The sequence below is a fragment of the Cololabis saira genome, chromosome 13 (genome assembly GCF_033807715.1).
Source record: "Cololabis saira isolate AMF1-May2022 chromosome 13, fColSai1.1, whole genome shotgun sequence".
In the NCBI taxonomy this organism is placed as follows: Eukaryota; Metazoa; Chordata; class Actinopteri; order Beloniformes; family Belonidae; genus Cololabis; species Cololabis saira.
Genome location: NC_084599.1, coordinates 35,088,232 through 35,107,178, shown reverse-complemented (window position 1 = coordinate 35,107,178; position 18,947 = coordinate 35,088,232). Strand labels below are relative to the sequence as shown.

Below are 18,947 nucleotides of genomic sequence, written 5' to 3'. Positions count from 1 at the left end.
TTTATGGAACAATCTGAAAAAAGAAAACAAAGAATCCAAATCAAACATTACATTCAAAAGAACAATTAAAGCCTGTATGTTAAGTAAATATAATGAAATATGTTAGTTAAGTTTGATTGACATACCCATAGACGGCGGTAATTTCATTTTATTTTAGTTTTTTATTTACTTAGTTGTTGTTTTTTTATTTTTAATTTATGTTATTTGTGAATTTATTTCTTGGAAAAAGGTGCAGATTAGATAAGATTCTTCTTCCTTCGGCTCCCTTTTCATTCACAATTTATGAACATTTGTATTTGTATTTGTATTGAATTGTTTGTTTTATTTTTTGAATGAAATAAAGAATAAAATGAAAATGAAATGAAATGAATTCTGCACCTTTTCGGTCTTGTTTTGTTTATATATTTTGGTCTAATGCAATATTAGCATTAACTTCATGTTTATTTTTATTTTTATTTTCTTTCATTTCTTTTGTATTTGAATTCTTAATTTGGAAATGACCAAAAAAAATAAATAAAAATAAATAACTAAAACTAAACGAGCGTGTAGTTGCGCCTGCTGTCCTGCAGGCGGCGGTAGAAGCGGGCGGAAACCCGCAGCGCAGCAGCAGGAAGCCAGGAAGTCGCCTGCCTTCCTGTCTGTGACAGCCGCATCGCTCTCCAGCTCCACTTCATTTCTTTTTCCTTGGACCGAGACCCCCTCCCCTAAACAAAACCCACCGCAGACATGTCGAAAAACACCGTGTCCGCCCGTTTCAGGCGAGTCGACGTGGACGAGTACGACGAGAACAAGTTTGTGGACGAAGAGGACGGAGGAGAAAACCAGCTGGGTCCTGACGAGGCAGAAGTGGACTCCCTCATCAGACAATATCCTTTACCAGAAACGCTGCTTGTTTGCGCTGTGATTATCAGAGACTTTAGTAGGGATATTCAGGGAAAACATTTATGTGGGTGTTTGCAGCTGTATTGGCTGCCGGATGGGCGTCTGGCTGGGAGGCCAGGTCTGTTCAGACTTGCCTGACAGTCACATTCCTGGGATTTCTGCCCCACTCTCGCCTGTGCAGCCCTATCTCTAGTCTACTATGCATTTTAATCAAAACACGTCCACCAGAGGACATATACGCCTTTTATTTTCAATTATTTTCAATTATTCTTGTTTATTTAAACCAAAATACCCCCGGACCTGTGCAGCTTAATTATATTTGCACAGCCTTGGGCTTCGAGAGACTTGCTGAGATCTGTTTTGTCTTTGATGCTGGGGTTATATCTGTGTTTTAATGGGGCGGGGGCTATGAAAATGCTTTTTATTGTGGGATTTGAAGTAGGAACTCTTTAATCTAGATCTTCGAGGCCTTATAAGGCTTGAAACTGCTGCACTTCCTCTTTGAGGGGCTCCTCCCACATCATGTCACAAAGCAGGAGTGTTTAAAATCTCAAACCAAAGACTCGGATTGCTGCAAATAACAACTGCATCCAAACAAAACAGAGACCCCCCCCCAAACAAAAAACACTTGTTTTATGTTTAAAACCTATATCCTGATACCTGTTTAGTAGAAACTTAAAGAGGTGATTTATTATTCCAACAAACAAACCAAAAGCACTGCAAAGCAGGGTCAACAAAAAAACCACAAGAGCTTAAAGGGGACCTATTATGGCATCTAATACCTTTTGTTTGATTGTTTTTGCTAAATAAATTAGAAATTCAGCCTCTGAGCCATTTCTTTATCTTCCCAGTCTCTAACCTCCTTATCTATGCAGGATTCTGAGTGGGCGGGGCTATGATAATGAGGCACTGTGCTGATTGGCTGAAAAAATGGCGGAAGCTCCGGCCGGCAGAGTTGTTGTTGTTGTTGTTCCGGCCAGAGTTAGTTGTGGGCGTGGTTTCCTCCTTCTCTGAGTTGGCAGGCTGAGGGGAGACCGCTTTATATATGTTAAAGCAAGAGAAAACGTGTTTTTCATAATAGGTCCCCTTTAACTCTTTGAGCCACCCACCCTGTTAAGGGCAGGTCTCCAAAAATGCTAGAAATGTAAACATTTTGTGGTATAAATTGTCTTATCTTGTGCTGGTTTGTGGTCTTTGTGTTACAGTAATTATCATTACAGTTTTCATTGCTTTGCATCCTTAACCTTCCCCGCACAGGAAATCTCATGGAGGCTTTACAAGCAGTCCTGAAGAACCCACCAATCAACACGAAGAACCAGAACGTCAAGGTGAGCTTTGTTTTTTACCGACAGCAGCATCATCATCTCTTATCAAGATCTTCAGGTGTGCAGTTTATTAATGATTTCTAATGTGAATGCATCATTTTAAAATCCAAGAATGGATAAAATAAAGGTTTGGGCATTCACGAATGAAACTGCCTGAAAATAAGACTAAAATAGTATTTTTTTGCGATGTAGAATCATCATTTTGGTGGTGCTAAATTATAGTTTATGTCAGTAGCTGTGCTCACTCCTTGTGTCCAGGATCGTGCCGAGGGCCTGGTGCTGAAGGTGCTCAGTGCCTTTAAGAGCAGTGACATCGAGAAAGGGGTGCAGTCGCTCGACAAAAACGGCGTGGACCTGCTGATGAAATACATCTACAAAGGCTTTGAGAGGCCGTCCGAAAACAGCAGCGCGGTCCTGCTGCAGTGGCACGAAAAGGTAAAGACTATATACATGTTCTGGGTCTCTGGACAGCACCTAGAGACAACTTCTGTTGTAATATAAAGGTGCATTGTTGTTATATAAATAAAATTGAATTACATATACTCAAAGTGTAGATCATTCTTCCTTTAAGCCCTCTTGAACAGCAGGTAACAGTTTTCTGTTTAAAAATAAACTCATATAAACTCACATTTCATGAGGTAATGATGGTAGTTTGATATTTGAACCCTAATGATTAAAAGTGAAGCTTCATAACATCAGTTGACTTCCTTTTTTTGTTGCTTTCTTCATATTGATATCAGGAAAAAGCATTAAGCAAGTTTCTGATTACTCACTGTATTTATTGTAAGGGCATTTTTCCTTCTTTCACAGAAGCTAAAAATGAAAATGATGTATGTGACTCTGAGTAAATGCTGGTCGACCCCCTAATGACCTCTTATGTGTGAAAGGGATGAAACAGCCTGACGTTTCTCTCCTCTGTATCTGCAGGCTCTGGCTGTGGGAGGCGTGGGCAGCATCGTCAGGGTACTAACGGCAAGGAAGACGGTCTAAAAGTGGAGCAGCGAGGCACTTCACGTCACATTACTGCACTGTTCATGTACCAGATGGCGAAACCCAACGAGGTCCTGATTCGCTCGAGGCTAAAATACAACCTTCAATCTGGGCCACGTCAAGTTAAAATCAGACTTTCTTCTTCATTATCGGGAACTAAATTGTACTAAACCAGTAGCTTTACGCCTCGTGTGTGTGCCGACTCCCCCGCCCCCCCAGTAGTGCTCTAACACCTGCATCACCTGCCAAACATGATCCCCGTAAAAAAGCCTCATCTGCTGGTTAAAACCAAAAACACTTGAGGTGCATTCACATTTTGGATACCACAGTGACACACTCCAGTGATGTGACTTTTAAGATTAATCCTGCACTCACTTTGACCCCCCCTCTGTGTTATTTCTGCATCAGAGACTCCCTGATGGAATAAAAGCGGTAAATCCTCTCAGAGTAACACTCTGCAGCGGGAGTCTCCTGAAAAGCACAGTCACAGATGGGAGGTGAAACGTCTGCCCACGGGGGTAGGCATTCACCTCGGGGAAGGGGGGGGTTATTACCCACGATGCATCGCTACCACCACTCTGATTAATCCCACTTTACTGTTCCCCCCCACATCACACGCGCCTTCTGCTACTGAACAGGGCATTATGTTGGTACTGTTTATAAGAGCTGTATTTTCTCTTTCATGTCAGGAAAACCTCATCACAGCAAGAATATGTGCTTATAATTCTTTTTTCTTTTTAATTTAAACTAAAAAACAATCAGGCTTAAAGATTTTCCTATTTCTTATTATTGCGATTAATGACGGTTTTCTGCCTCAAAGCCAAATTAAACACTGTTAATAGGTTTGATGCTTCTCAGTTACAAAAAAAATCTAACATTTTTTTATTTTCTATTAATAGCAATGGGATCTAATTAAATGGAGAATATAAATGGTTTGCATGACCCAATTTTTGAGACTTTTTGAGCATTTCATACCTGTGTTTCATACTCTAGGAGAAAATCAGTGTTTTTCTTCTCTTTTTGTCTTTTTTTTTTCTTTCTTTGTATCATGTTTTGAGTTTAAATCCAACGCCTTTGGATTTTTAAAAACAAAACCCACCTCACAGAGTGCAGAAAAATGTACTTTTACTACCACATAACCTGGCTGGAAGTTGAATTAGCGTTTTATATGACGATGAAAATGGGAATGTTGATGTTTATCTGCCCCATCAGGTAGATTACAACTGTTGCCAAATGATATTTTTCTTTCATTTGAATTATTTAGCTTATATCTGTGATTTAGTTGTTTCTTTTCTTTCTTTAAGGACACAGTAGACCTGTCACCTTACAGGATAAATTAATATAAAAGCAAACAGGGTTTGAGTCAGGATGTAACAGTTTTGAATGAGAGCTTCCTCAGCGTTGCTCTCGTGGACGACAGTGATGGGAGGAATTTGGTTTCAGTGTTTTTGCTTGCTTCTGTTTATTTTCCAGACTAAGTACAAGTTATTCATAGATTTTCAAAATTGTTGATTTTTTTTTTCCATTGTTTTACTCACCTGTTGATATTCAAACATGTCTTGTCATGTTTAAATCCTGTCATCGCCGACGGTGCATCCGGACATTAGATTGCTCTTCTAATGTGGTAAGGACGTGATGCACGTGAGGACAGAGAGGGGTGCCGAGGGCCTCCGCTTCATGTAACCGGTCTGTGAGGCTCGTGGGGCGAGGGAGCAGAACAAACTGATGTACAAACTGCCTTACTCAAATATTCCTTTTTTTATGTTTGTGGTTTTTTGAAGAAAATAAAAGGTATGAATGCTGACCCTTGTGACCTTTGTGACCTTTGATGACGCTTGCATGAACAGAAAGAGCCTGAGCTTATCAAAGTGTACTTTCATCCCCCGAGTTAGTAAACGTGCACCAAACACATTCTCTCATAAATGCACAGCTAATTTGATTTTATTTGGGATAGTACCATAGAGATGAAATAGAAATTGATTTGTTGTATTCAGATATGGTCCTCTCCTCCAGCCACTCCCAACTACCCTGAATATATTGATTTTTATTTTTAACTTTTTATTTTTACATTTTTTTTACGATTAATTGTAGGCTTCTTGTCACACCAGAGAAAGCTTGAGATTATTTTATCAATTTCTTTAAACCATTACTGTGGGAACTTTAATGGTATGGCTGATATAACAAAGGATAATCTGGGTAAAATATTCATCTTTATTATTTCCACTCTGCCCCACAGTGATAACGGCAGGACAGTCCATCTTTTTAAATCTTCTCTTAATACCTTTTAAAATATTAGGGCCATTTATATCAAATATCTTATTAATCGGTGATTTGATATTTATGCCAAGATATTTCATGCCTTGTGGTTTCCAAACAAAGGGTGCTGAGCTGAGCTGGGTTAAAAAGGTATAATGGTTAAGAGGAATAGCCTCACTTTTACTGCAATTAATTTTGTATCCTGTAAATTGACCACATTTTTCAACAAGTTTAAGCAAATGTGGTATTGATTGAAGAGGGTGAGATAATGTTAATAAAATATCATCAGCATAAAGGCTCGCTTTAAAATCGTAGCCACTCAGATTAATGCCAGTTATATTTTGCTTAGCTCGATTGGCACATGCCAGCGGTTCTAATGCCAAAATAAAAATAAGTGGAGAGACTGGACGACCCTGCCATCAAAGTGTACTTTCATCCCCCGAGCTAGTAAACATGCACTTAACACATTCTTTCATTAATCCACAGCTAATTTGATTTTATCGTAGTTTACCTATTTTCCAAGTTTCAAATGAGATCTTCTCAGTAGTGCTGAAACTTCATGCAACTAATTCATCGAGTCTCCAATAAAAGAAATGAGAAATAATCAGAAATGTAGGTCTGAAGCAGTTGTAGCATGGAGGTTCCCTCTTCCTCCCTCTGCTGGAGGCTTTGTGGAGTCTGCATGTTTTCTACATGCCAGCAGTTTTTATTTTCTGTTTATTCTGCTTTATAAACCCAAACAAGACATGTTGGGTTGACTCATTGTTTTAAAATACCTGTTGGTGTGAGCGTGCATGTTTCTATGGAGCCTTGTGATTGGCTCCCTGAATAAAGCAGGTGTGGTCCTGGTCAGCTTTTCTTCCCCTACATGGTGTGAATGACATTTCTACAAACTGCTCTTAAATCAGCACAACAAATGACACAACACTGACTATAATCTTCAGAAACACACTGTTGGGGAAAAAGTGAACACGGCACGTTGATACCAGCCTCATGTTGCACGTGAAAGATGTGATGCTTTTAACATTTTTAATATCTGCAAAAGCTGAAGATTATATTCACATATCTGAATTTACCTGATTAATGTAAAAAGATCATTTTTATGGTGGGCGGGGCCACGTTGACCTGGAGTTCCATTTAGTTCCGTGCTCACAAAGGTTACCATGACAACATTCTATTGTACACAACAAAGCACCAGTTCATCATAAATACCCTGAAACTCTGCACAGAACCGTAGTATCTTGTACCTTCAAGACACATCCTGTTGCCTCTCTGGTGGAAATCACGTCTACGACTCGGAAAAAATCCTCAGAAAACGCTTCAGAACCTCCAACCCACTTTTCTGGACTTCCTACCGTGTTGATCCCATAAATGCCTTTTAGAGGACGTCCAAGACCCAGACAGGGATTTGTGAGCTCTCCCAGTGATGGGGCTCAGTCCCGGGTCTCAGATGATCTCAGCCAACTCCAAAGGGAGTGCAAAGAGTGCAAAAGAGAACATGCTTTCCTGACCAAATACAAGAACAAACTGGAGTTTGAACTTGGTGGTCGTGCAGAGGAAATTGAAAGAATCATGTTGATCAACCAGAACTTGTACTCAAACAGAGCTGGACTGAGAGAGCAACTCCAGCAGCTGCAGGAGGAGAATAAAGCCCTCCAAGAGAAAAACAAAAATCTGGAAGAGTACAACATGGAGATCAGTCTCCAGCAGAAGCAGGAACAGGAAAAATCCTGTTTCCGGGTGGAGGAGGCTCTAGCAAAACTGACAAGTGAAAGGCAACGGTTCGAGGAAAGAGGGGTCGAGGTTGCAAATGAGAAAATGTTCCTGGAAGAGCTCAAAAGACAGACTGAAGAAATAAAACACCAACAATACCAGAAGGAAAAGAGGGATCTGAAAGAGCAGAGGGAAAGCTTGCAAAGAGAAGAAAAGATACTGATCGAGAGCAAGAAAAAACATGAGATGGAGCTGGAAGTGTTGCAGTGCAACATGGATGTGGAGAAAGCTGAGATGAAGCATACGAAGGTACAAGAAGAGGAACATGCTGTAAACCTGCAGAATGACAAGAAGAAGCTGCAGGGAGAGATCAAGATTTTAATGGAGAACAATAAAGAAGTGGAAACGGGTCAGAAGGAAGATCTTCAAGAAGCAAAAGGGAGATGAGGAGAGAACAGATGAAAAAGTACAGAAAGAATTGAATCACATCAAATAAATAAGATGAAGAACATCTTAAAGAACTGGAAAGGGGAGAGAACAAAAAGAAGGAAAAGGTAGTGAAGAAGAAAAGTTGGTTCAGCCGGATTTTCAAAAGGTCCAGCAGAGAGAAGGCTGCTGGGAACCAGTAGCTCAGCGACTTCACCTTCTCTTCACCTTCTCTCCACCAAACTGTTGGGCCACAGTCTGATATGAACTATGGATTGTGTGATTATATGAACAGTTGAGGCCTTGGGTCAGCTTTGAGGCCCAGTTCTGGCTGAGACCAGCCTCGAGTTTATGATACCTGACCACATGGAACAACGATCTGATTGGGCACAGACCCCAACCTGCAGGAAGGGCCACATCGACTTCCTGGGCGCCGCTATAAAAGAGCAAGGCCCCCCTCTCTTCTCTTCTCTTCTTTTTGCTCTCCCCTACAGGTCTCTGCTGCCTCGGACCTGTCCACGCTCCCATGGGTTCCCCTGTGAGCAGGAACCACCATTATTAGCACCAGGAGCGACCAGCCAAGGACCAGCCTCCTCCAGGATCGTTGACTGAAGAAGCGTCTGTCTGGAGAGCTGCACGAGTAAAGCCGGGCAGACACTTTGCGATTATCGGCTCGTTTTGAGCCGATTTTCCAGTCGTGCGACTATTTTTTGGATCGGGCCGGATTTTGACCCAATCGTTGGTCGTGCCTCGTGCAGTGTACGTGGGGTAACGACGAGAGATTAACACCTTACGACGAGCTCCCGATCACGAATCGTGTGCTCGCAAGAAAATCAAACTGTTTGAAATCCCGGTCGTGCTACGACCCGATTTGCCTCATCCTTTCGCAGAGAGCATGCGCAATCTCTGATGTCACGTCAAAAACTATTATTTGTAGTTTAAAGTGTTGCAAATTCACATTACAAATCATGTTTTGATAGCAGAAAAAAAAGACAGCATTTCCCACGTCTGCCCAACCATACGCATACGGCGTAGGGTACGCGGTGACCCGCACCGTACGGGGTGCCCACCCAATCAGGAACGGTACAGATATTTTGGGATTTTTTTTATATATATAAAAAAATAAAATTATAAAAAAATAAAGGATCCCCATAAACTTTGATTGGGTGGGCAGGACGCACGTTTGGGTGGGCACAGCCCACGCCTGCCCCAAAACCGGCCTCGAGTTCCAGTACACAGAAGTCCGACGGGAGTATAGTGTGAGCAGACGAGTCGCATCCGAGCATCGGGTCTTACAGTGTGAGACCATAAATCGTGGGCTGTGAACTTTTGAACTCAAATATGGCACAGTGTATGCCCAGCTTAACCCACAAGGTTCCGAGCACCAGAAAGCCGAACCTGGGACCCTGCAAGCCTCAACGTGAACGCCTTTGGACCGACCTGAAGCTGAATGAGGTCAAGCTGCTGTGCCCATGCTGCAGAACCCTCATCCACAGCACGGATAACAGGAGGGAGTGAGAGCCGCTCTTATCAGGATCCCCTGCTGAGCGTAACTACCCTTTTTCAACAAAGAACGCCGACCGGCCAGACCAAACCACCTTTTTCTTCATTTACAAAGATTCACGTAAGAGGCTGTTCTGTGTCTGGGCAGAGAAACTTAGTTAATACAAGTTTAGTTTTACGTTGTGAGCTTGACCGTCGATCCTGCCACAACTGTGTTTATTAGCTTAAGTGTTTTTGTTTATCTTATTGTTTGTCTACTGCTGCATCCACATTGCTGGATCTTGACATGTTCTTCCACAACAGAAAACAAAGCTCTTCCTCATTTCCCAGTTGAACGACCAGAGAGCACCTGTGAAGTTAGTTTCACATTGGGGCGCCTCTGTGTGGGAAACATCAGAAGAACTTGGGTTTCTACGGAGCCCCTAAAGGGACACAGGTTTGTTTTTTTTATATAATGAGTTTTACGCGCGCGTGTAAAACCTTTAAGTGAGCACGTAAAGTTGTTTACGTGAGCACGTAAAACGTTTATGCACTCACTAAAAAGTTTCAGGCGCTCTTGCAAAACTTATAAGTGAGCGCCTAAAAGTTGTTCTACATGAGCGCATAAAAACAAGTACCGGTACATGGGAGTATTGCTGGAACAGGAGACCCTCCAGTTATGCCCTGCTCTGTTTATGAATGGAAATGACATTACAGGATTTAGCTGAGCTATATTTTAACCTGGGACTCCATTATAAGGACATTACCACTTTGCTTGCAAGTAAACAACTTTACGTGCTCACTTAAAGGTTTTACGCGCGCGCGTACAACTCATTATAAAAAAAATAAAATTCCATGTCTCTTTAGGGGCTCCGTAGGTTTCTGGTAGTGAGAAATTATTTAAGTGTGTCTATTTACTTTACTTTTCTCCTCTCATCTCTCTTACACCGGTCATAAAACCCCCGAGCCATTTTGAGTTACTGACACACACACACACACACACACACACACACACACACACACACACACACACAAACACACACACACACACACACACACACACACACACACACACACACACACACACACACACACACACACACACACACACACACACACACACACACGTAATCTGAAGTTTTGTGTTTACTTTAGTCAGTGTTGTTTTGTGTAGTTTAGCCATCAGAATTTATCCGAGGTGTTGTTTATCTTCTTCTTGACACCTGTGTAAATAAATTCGGATTAATTTGAATGAGAGAAGTTGTTTGTGCTTATTTTACGCATATTTTTCACAACTTGGTTGCAGAGGCCTGTGTTCGAACTCCTCCCTTCACTATTATTCTGAAGAGTAATCTACCTTGAGACTGATTTTTGCTGTTGAGTTATCATTTTCCTGATTACATCAGGTGGTGCCCCGATTTGATTACCGGTAAGTCTTTTTTTTTTTGATTAAGTCATTTTGATAATTCAATTGATAGTTCAATTTGATAAATAATCTACTTTATTAATTGTTAAGGACTGTCCTCCGACAGTCATTAAAGCTATCAGAGAAGCTCAAAAAGAGTGTTTTCATTAAACATTGATGAAGCCTGGCCCTGCCCCTTTTCAACCTTTCCCCGACCCTGCACCTAACCTGGGGCTTGCTGATTGGGCCGGAGCTTCGGGAGCTTCGGGAGCTTCGGGAGCTGCGTGCTGGCCTGCGGTCCCCACCCCTGGTCATCCCGTTGCTGCTTCCACCTGCCTGCTGTGCTGCCCAGTCTGGCCTTCGGCAGGAGGGTCCCCCCTTATGAGCCTGGTCCTGCTCAAGGTTTCTTCCCTCCTAAAGGGGAGTTTTTCTTGCCACTGTTTGGCTTAAGGCTTTTCTCCCACTAGGGGAGTTTTTACCTGCCATTGTTTATATAATAATTGCTCGGGGGTTTATGTTTATGTTTATGTTTATGTTCATGTTCTGGATCTCTGGAAAGCGTCTAGAGACAACATCTGTTGTATTAGAAGCTATATAAATAAAATTGAATTGAATTGAATTGAATGAAGCCACAAGCCAGAGCATGGACAAAATTACGAATGTACTTGTTCGCTTTTTTGACAATGATACGGCCAGATTAACAACTCAACATATGGCAAGCAGAAAAGTTAATCTTGCCAATGCTTCAGCACTTATGCTGGAACTAGAAGATGTCCTGAAGTCTTGTGAGCTTTAGTGGAAACAAGTCACAAGTATTCTCCTGGACAATTGTGCTGTTATGAAGGAAAAGAGGACTGGACTTGAGGCACGAGCTAGGAGGGAGAACCAGCAACCACCTCCTCAGGGCCAGCCAGGTTCTTTCCTCTCTTTTATTGTTCAACTGTTGCACTCTAGGTGTTTTGCTAATTAAAAAATAAATAAATAGTGGAAGTCAAATATATATATATATATATATATATAAATGTCCTTTACTGAATTAAATGGTTGCTAATCAATAATTCCACCAATTAATTGGCCTGCCTGAGTTTAAACCTGCCCTTATAACATTATGACCTTTAATCTAAGATATTCATATTTTAGATTGTACTTCATCTTATACTGTCAAACACAATGACAACTAGCTAAACTTGATATTGAAGGCATCCATAGTGAAAAGTAAAATAATATTCAAATGATGTAATTTTTGTTGCTTGCCAAATTGCCAAGTGCATGTGCCCCCGCTCCTGGAAAAAAGTTCATGCTCAGGGTTTTTTTTTAACTTTAAGCCCTGCCTTTATTAATTTTTTATTGATGTTTAGGTTGATTATTTCCTCTTTTTTGTGTTTGTCTTCTGATTTCATTACCCCTCTTTCAGATAACGCCTCGCTCTTTTTCAAAAGTCGTAGGTTTAATTCACAGCAGTTTATTGGAGATCAAAGATGTTTGTTACATTAATAACCGTAGACGTGTCAAAACAGGCCCGGTGAGAGCTGTGATTGGCTCCCTGAGTTAGGCAGGTGTGGTCCTGGTCAGCTTTTCTTCCCCTTTATGAATTTGTATCAATTTTTTAGGTTAATTATTTCCTCGTTTTTCGTGTGTTTGTTTTCTGATTTCATTACCCCTCTTTCAGGTAACGGGGAACGCTTCTCTCCCAGATGTGGAAGCAGTTTCCTGGAGATCAAAGATGTTTGTTACGTTAATAACCGTAGACGTGCAAAACACCTCGTCTCGATGTGTATTCGCTTACATTTTTATTACAAAATGGATAGGTTTCGTACAAGTACAGTACACATTATGAGAAAAAAATAAAACATATGTACAAGCCATAAAAATAAAATACATCTTGCTGGATGGGGAATGACAGTATTACACTGATGAAGTAATCGGATTAATAGTTGGTGGGGTCTCGGTCCGAGCCCACAACCTGAGGATGCAGACATATGTGGGGGGGTTTCAACGAGGGAATAGTCAACATCTGTTCACCTCTGGGATTGGTGATCGGGCAGAGCAGAGGCGGGAACTACCGATCTATCGTGTTCAAGCACTTCCCAATAAGTTAAAAGTAAGTAAATGTAAAATCTGAGCTTGACGAGAATTTAAACTAGTCGCAGAGCCACTGGTGGGAGTTTACGCTCTGAGGAATTCAATCTAATTCTTCATAAATCTGAGAAGGGAAGGAAATTAAAATGACAAAACATCAATAATTCAAAAGTCCCACACAGGTTTCCAGAGACTCAAATGAATAAAAAGTTGGTTTCATCCCATTTTCTCCAGCAGCCTCTTTAATGTTCTCTTTAATCTGTATTTCCATGTGTCTTTAAGGCTCTCAGGTGCTCAACATGTCTGTCAGTCTTCCTACCGATGTGGTCACTGGTCCAAAACCACACCCTGTGGCGCTGCAGGTGGAGGACGCAGTTCCTCGCCGCACCGTCGTCTCGTGCCCTTTAAAGTGCTCAGTAGGGGTAGGCTGAGACGGAGATGTAGACGATGAAGGTGGTCTGGTACTCCAGGCCCCCGTCCTCGCTGTAGGACAGGGCTCGGACCTTCATGCGGTAGGTGTGCGGCTCCCGCAGCGGCCGCGTGGTGAACAGCACTCCCTTGTGGTTCTCGTCCCGCAGGGCGAACGGCAGCGACGCCACGTCCTCGTCCACCACCAGGAAGGTGGTCCGGCGGTGCATCACGCCGTCCTGCGTGTAGGCCACCAGCCGGATCAGGTCCTGGTTGGCGGCGATGCCGAAGGGCAGCGACAGCAGCTTGTACTCCAGCGCGTACGGGCTCAGCGTGCACTCCAGGTCGTTGGGGGGGCAGTTCTTCAGGCAGAACCTGAGAAGACAACAACAAAGGTCCTGAAACTCATACCCCACAAGATCTTGTGATCTGACCAGAGGTGTCAAAAGTATTCACATTCATTACTCAGGTAGAAGTATAGATACTATAGTTTAAAAATACTCCTGTAGAAGTTGAAGTATCAACTCAAGTTTTTTACTCAAGTAAAAGTATAAAAGTACTGGTTCCAAAACTACTTAAAGTATAAAAGTAAAAGTAATGTAAGGGGGAAAAAAGCCATTAAGGACAAAAGCCATTGAAAATGAATGCATCTTAGTATAATGCAAATATATTAAAGAACCATATATGTGTACTATTGAGCATTAACATGTGTTTCAGAGAGCAGGAGATATGATGACTAGTTGCCTATAAGTATTGTAATGGTGCAAAAAGTCAAACTTCAGAGGCATGTTATCATTTATCCTAACCTTTATTGGAATGTACATCCAAGTTTAGTTGCAGGAATCTGAGGGAACGGATGTAAGAACAAAACTGGACAAGAACATCTGAAACAACCACAACCAAATTCACTCTATCCGGATGGAGCAATTTAACTGGATAGTTTTTTTTTAAAGGCCGAAATGAAATAGAGTAACAAGGCTGTTTTTAAAATGTAAGGAGTAAAAAGTACAGATAATTGCGTGAAAATGTAAGGAGTAAAAGTAAAAAGTCGTCTGAAAAATAATTACTCCAGTGAAGTATAGATAACCAAAATTTCTACTTAAGTAAGGTAACGAAGTATTTGTAATTCGTTACTTGACACCTCTGGATCTGACTCCCTCGACCTCTCACCCTGTGGCTGAATCCCTCTGGTAGTTCGGCGGACACGGCGTGTCGATGCACTGATAACCTCCCCGCATGTTGAAGCACATCTGGTTGGCCCCGCACTGGATATTCTGCTCCAGACACTCGTCTATATCTGCAGGCACAGATACAAGTTCAATTGGCTCAAATGATCATGAAATGATCTTATAACAACGTATAACTGGATTGTGTAGACGGGCAGAGTGGAGCCAGGTGATCACCTTGACATGTCTTCCCGTTGGTCATCAGGCGGTAACCGGCCGGGCAGAGACACCTGTAGCTCCCTGCTGTGTTCATGCACTCGTGCTGACACGTGTCCCGCACGTCACACTCGTTAATGTCTGTTGGTGCACAAAAACACATGAGAACCCATATATATGTGTATATATACAGGACTGTCTCAGAAAATTAGAATATTGTGATAAAGTTCTTTATTTTCTATAATGCAATTAAAAAAACAAAAATGTCATACATTCTGGATTCATTACAAATCAACTGAAATATTGCAAGCCTTTTATTATTTTAATATTGCTGATTATGGCTTACAGTTTAAGATCAAGATTCCCACAATATTCAAATTTTTTGAGATAGGATATTTAAGTTTTCTTAAACTGTAAGCCATGATCAGCAATATTAAAATAATAAACGGCGTGCAATATTTCAGTTGATTTGTAATAAATCCAGAATGTATGACATTTTTGCATTACAGAAAATAAAAGGACGTTATCACAATATTCCAATTTTCTGAGACAGTCCTGTATATATATATATATATATATATATATATATATATATATATATATATATATATATATATATATATATATGTATATATATATATATATATATATATATATATATATATATATATATATGTGTGTATATATATATATATATATATATATATATATATATATATATATATATATATATATATATATATATATTATATATGTATATATATATACATATACAGTGGGGCAAAAAGGTATTTAGTCAGACACCAGTTGTGCAAGTTGTGCAAACCTCCACTTAAAAAGATGAGAGAGGCGTGTAATTTTCATTACAGGAATATCTCAATTATGAGAGACAAAATGAAAAAGAAAAAAAAAATCCAGAAAGTGACGTTGTCTGATTAAAAAATGTATTTGCAAATTATAGTGGAAAATAAGTATTTGGTCAATAACAAAAGTTAATTTCAATACTTTGTTATATACCCTTTGTTGGCAATGACAGAGGTCAAACTATATGTACTGTATGTGTATATATATATATATATATATATATATATATATATATATGTATTCTAAAAAGTTAGTTTTCAAGTTTACAGCCTTTTTAAAACATTTTTTTATTAGCAATTATTATTAGTCCATTATTCATCCCAAAAAGGGAAATGATCCTCTGCTTTTAACCCATCTCCATTTTTTACAGCGCCTGTGGAGCAGTTAGGGTTAAGGGCCTTGCTCAGGGGCCCAGAGTGGTCCAGCTTGGTTGCAACCCATGAACCTGTGTCCTCCAGACCCAAGCCCAGCTCTGCAACCACTAGGAGTAAGAGTGTCGTGAGATCCCACAAGGTAAAGACGCACTCAGTAGTGTTTTTGAGCTTCTTTATAGTATGTTGTTTAACAGCAGCAACCCTGTCATCTCCGCCCTGCCTGTCATCTCCCTCCATAGTTACCTAGGCAGTGGCCGCCCCCGGGCTCAAACCCCTGCTCACACGCGAGGCCCCCCCGCCGTGAGGAGGTTTCCGGTGCCTCCCTGCCCCTACGGCTCCTGGCGACGGCCTGGGAGTGGTAGCTCTGAGAGGCCACGCTGTGGTAGAGCCGCCGGTCGAGGGTGCGCTCGGGGGCCGACTGAGACGCGCGGTAGCCGTACGAGTAACTTTCATAGGTGGGCAGCCGCTGGAGCCCAGCGCAGGACTTCCCGTCCCCCAGCAGGTGCTGGCCCGGCGGGCAGCTGCACGAGAAGCTGCCGGGAGTGTTGACGCACCGGTGGGCGCAGGGCTGCGGGAGCCACCCACACTCATCTATGTCTGCCCTCAACGCAAAGAACGACCAGCACCAGGACCAGGAGGAGAGGTGGAAAGGAGGGAAATAAGCAGGAGTGATGAAAGGAAGTGTGGAGGCCGTGAAAACAGAGGAGACAGATGAAGATGAGGGGGGCGAGAAATGGGAGAAATTAGTCACCCCACTGTGAACCAAAACCTTTCCACGTTCCCGATGATATGTGTGCCATTCGAACAAGAGTCATGACCTCTCATATGAAAATAAAGAAATTTCTAAATAACTTTCCAGTTTCAGCTGAAGAATAATGATTAATAATTAATTATTTATATCTGAAGACAATGTCAGATGAAACCAGACATCAGCATCCAAAGTTAATACAAGTCCAGAGCAAAGACAGGCGTGCCATCACAAAGCAACCCAGAGAAACAGCCACATCCAGATGTTGGAATGGTCTGGAAACAGTTGAAAAGTCAGAGCTGGAAGAAAGTGAGAAGAAAGAGAAGAGGACAGACAGAGCTGTAAGGTCGTGGTGCCAGTCCTCTTTAAATCTTTTTATGGTCAATGGGGCAAGACACTGTGAGTGTTGTGAGATCCCACGAGAAAAAGACGCACTCAGGAGTATTTTTGTGCTTGTTTATAGTATATTGAGATCCATATGACCTGATTATTTATTTTATTATTTTAGTTTATATTTATAGAGTCCGTGCCTTGATGCTTTTTCAAAATCCACTCCTCTTTCTGACACTTCTTCTTAGTTAATAGCTAAACTGTCACTTGCAGAGTTTTGATTTGTTTCACCAACCGTGGAATAGAGAGCTGCCAAGGAAATGATATGCAGTGTCCTTCCTCAGAAGGAAAAAGGACAATTATTAGACAGCCTCGACACAGACAGGCAGAGCGGTGAAACAGAGCAGACACATGACGAGGAAAGCCCAAATAAGCAGCTACGCTTCAAAAAGAAAACAATTGTGACTTTAAAAATGCACAAATTTACAAGACACGTGCAACACCAGCCCCACCCCTCATTCAGCACAATTACACTGTCCTCCATTCATTCATATCCTACCTGCACTGTATTTATAATATCTCCTACTGCACTATTTTTCTTCTTCTTCTGTATATACTGCATATATTTTTAAATTATGTATTTTTTACTTTTTTAGCCTTTTTCTCTGTATGTGTATGAATGTGTGTGTTGTGTGTACTGCTGCTCAACATGAATTTCACTATCTATCTATCTATCTATCTATCTATCTATCTATCTATCTATCTATCTATCTATCTATCTATCTATCTATCTATCTATCTATCTATCTATCTATCTATCTATCTATCTATCTATCTATCTATCTATCTATCTATCTATCTATCTATCTATCTATCTATCTATCTATCTATCTAACGGATGTTACTTAAAAGCTGGACTGGCAACTTTTCTTCCCTCCAAAGTTACGTAACATTGCTGAAAAGCAGATGACGCACAAGCCTTTAATTTTTAAATACATGCAATACAGCTCTGCAAAAAACAGAAAGCAAGTTACTTGATTTAAAGGGTTAATCAGCAGTTTTCATTGCAGTATTTAGTTGTCTAAGCGTGCAGCGGCGTGACGTGTCTGCAAAGCAAAGCAGAGCAGCTTTTTATATTTATGCTGGCAGCAGCAAGCAAGCTTATGGAACAGCTTAGGGAAAGCGGTCCAGAAATTTGTACTTAAATAAACAGATTACTACAAACATGGCTCTTAGAATGTTATAAAATATGGGACTTTACTTAAATAAAGAAAAAACAGAGGAAAAGTATACTTAACTAAAAGTATGACGACACATAACACCATCTCTCTTAATGAACACTAAGCCAAAATGTCAACCGAGCGTGTGGAAAACTAAATACACCCCTCCCGTTGCTATGGGTAACAGCCAGGTGCTGCCAATCAAAGACGTTTTATCAATAACTAGTCATCAGCAGGAGGGAACACTTCTATACACGCAAAGATTTTGACATTTTGTTGTGGCAAGAAGGAAAGACATCATCAGGCACCTTAGAGGAAAAAACCTAAACAATCTGGAAAGAGTGTTATGGCCATTTTGTCATCATTTCGTCCGATCCCAACTGATCGTGCAGGTAGAAAACATTTAAGACAGTTGGAGATGATTTGTATCCGCACGATGGGAACCCACAAGGATCACCAGGCCTCAGTTAGCATGTTCACTAAAAGAAAAAGGGTGAGCGAGTGTGGCTTGTTTGAAAATGCCACCACGAAAAACTGTCTTTCCTTTGAAGGGAACGTGGCAGCATGGCTTTTGTTTAGTCACAATGCACAACACAACTTTTATGGTCTTGTACAGAAGAACAACATCAGATTACATTCATTGCTGATAAAGTTTGTCTTGTAAACTATTGAATCATTGGGTGTAATTGGTTCCTCAAACACAGCTGCATTTTGGCTTAGTTTCCATTATAAACATCATGACACTGTTGTTGGGATGTAACTCATTTCAAAACCCAGTGAGGTTCAGATGCTGCGATGTGAAGTTTATGTAAAGTGTAGAAATTGTACTTCCAAATCCCATTTCTGGTGAAGAGGCTACAAGGAAAGCACGTACCAGCACAGGGCCGTCCCAGTCCCTGAGATCTGAAGCCACGTGGACACGTGCAGTGGTAGCTGCCTCGGGTGTTCTCACAGATCTGGTTGTACCTGCACTGATGGAGGCCGCCTCTGCATTCATCAATATCTACGACAGGCAGAAAATACTTGGTTAAATATATGTGAAAAAATACATTTTCCGTTTACT

General features: G+C 41.1%; 2 protein-coding genes across 2 annotated transcripts in view; one reads left to right on the top strand and one right to left on the bottom strand.

Moving 5' to 3' along the window:
- The first annotated feature begins 604 nt into the window (after nucleotides 1–604).
- Nucleotides 605–5,001, top strand: arpc5b (actin related protein 2/3 complex, subunit 5B). Its single transcript, XM_061738758.1, has 4 exons — nucleotides 605–866; nucleotides 2,129–2,210; nucleotides 2,466–2,642; nucleotides 3,135–5,001. The coding sequence occupies exons 1-4, from the start codon at nucleotides 727–729 to the stop codon at nucleotides 3,195–3,197; spliced, it is 462 nt and encodes a 153-aa protein (XP_061594742.1). The 5' UTR covers nucleotides 605–726; the 3' UTR covers nucleotides 3,198–5,001.
- A 7,245-nt stretch (nucleotides 5,002–12,246) lies between these two features.
- Nucleotides 12,247–18,947, bottom strand: part of hmcn1 (hemicentin 1) — a 128,680-nt gene continuing 121,979 nt past the window's right edge. Inside the window, exons 103-107 of the mRNA XM_061738756.1 lie at nucleotides 18,759–18,887; nucleotides 15,830–16,183; nucleotides 14,370–14,489; nucleotides 14,137–14,263; nucleotides 12,247–13,341 (exon numbers count right to left, since the gene is read on the bottom strand). Of these exons, the coding sequence (XP_061594740.1) occupies nucleotides 12,972–13,341; nucleotides 14,137–14,263; nucleotides 14,370–14,489; nucleotides 15,830–16,183; nucleotides 18,759–18,887 (1,100 nt within the window). The 3' untranslated portion in view covers nucleotides 12,247–12,971. The remainder of the gene's footprint in view (nucleotides 13,342–14,136; nucleotides 14,264–14,369; nucleotides 14,490–15,829; nucleotides 16,184–18,758; nucleotides 18,888–18,947) is intronic.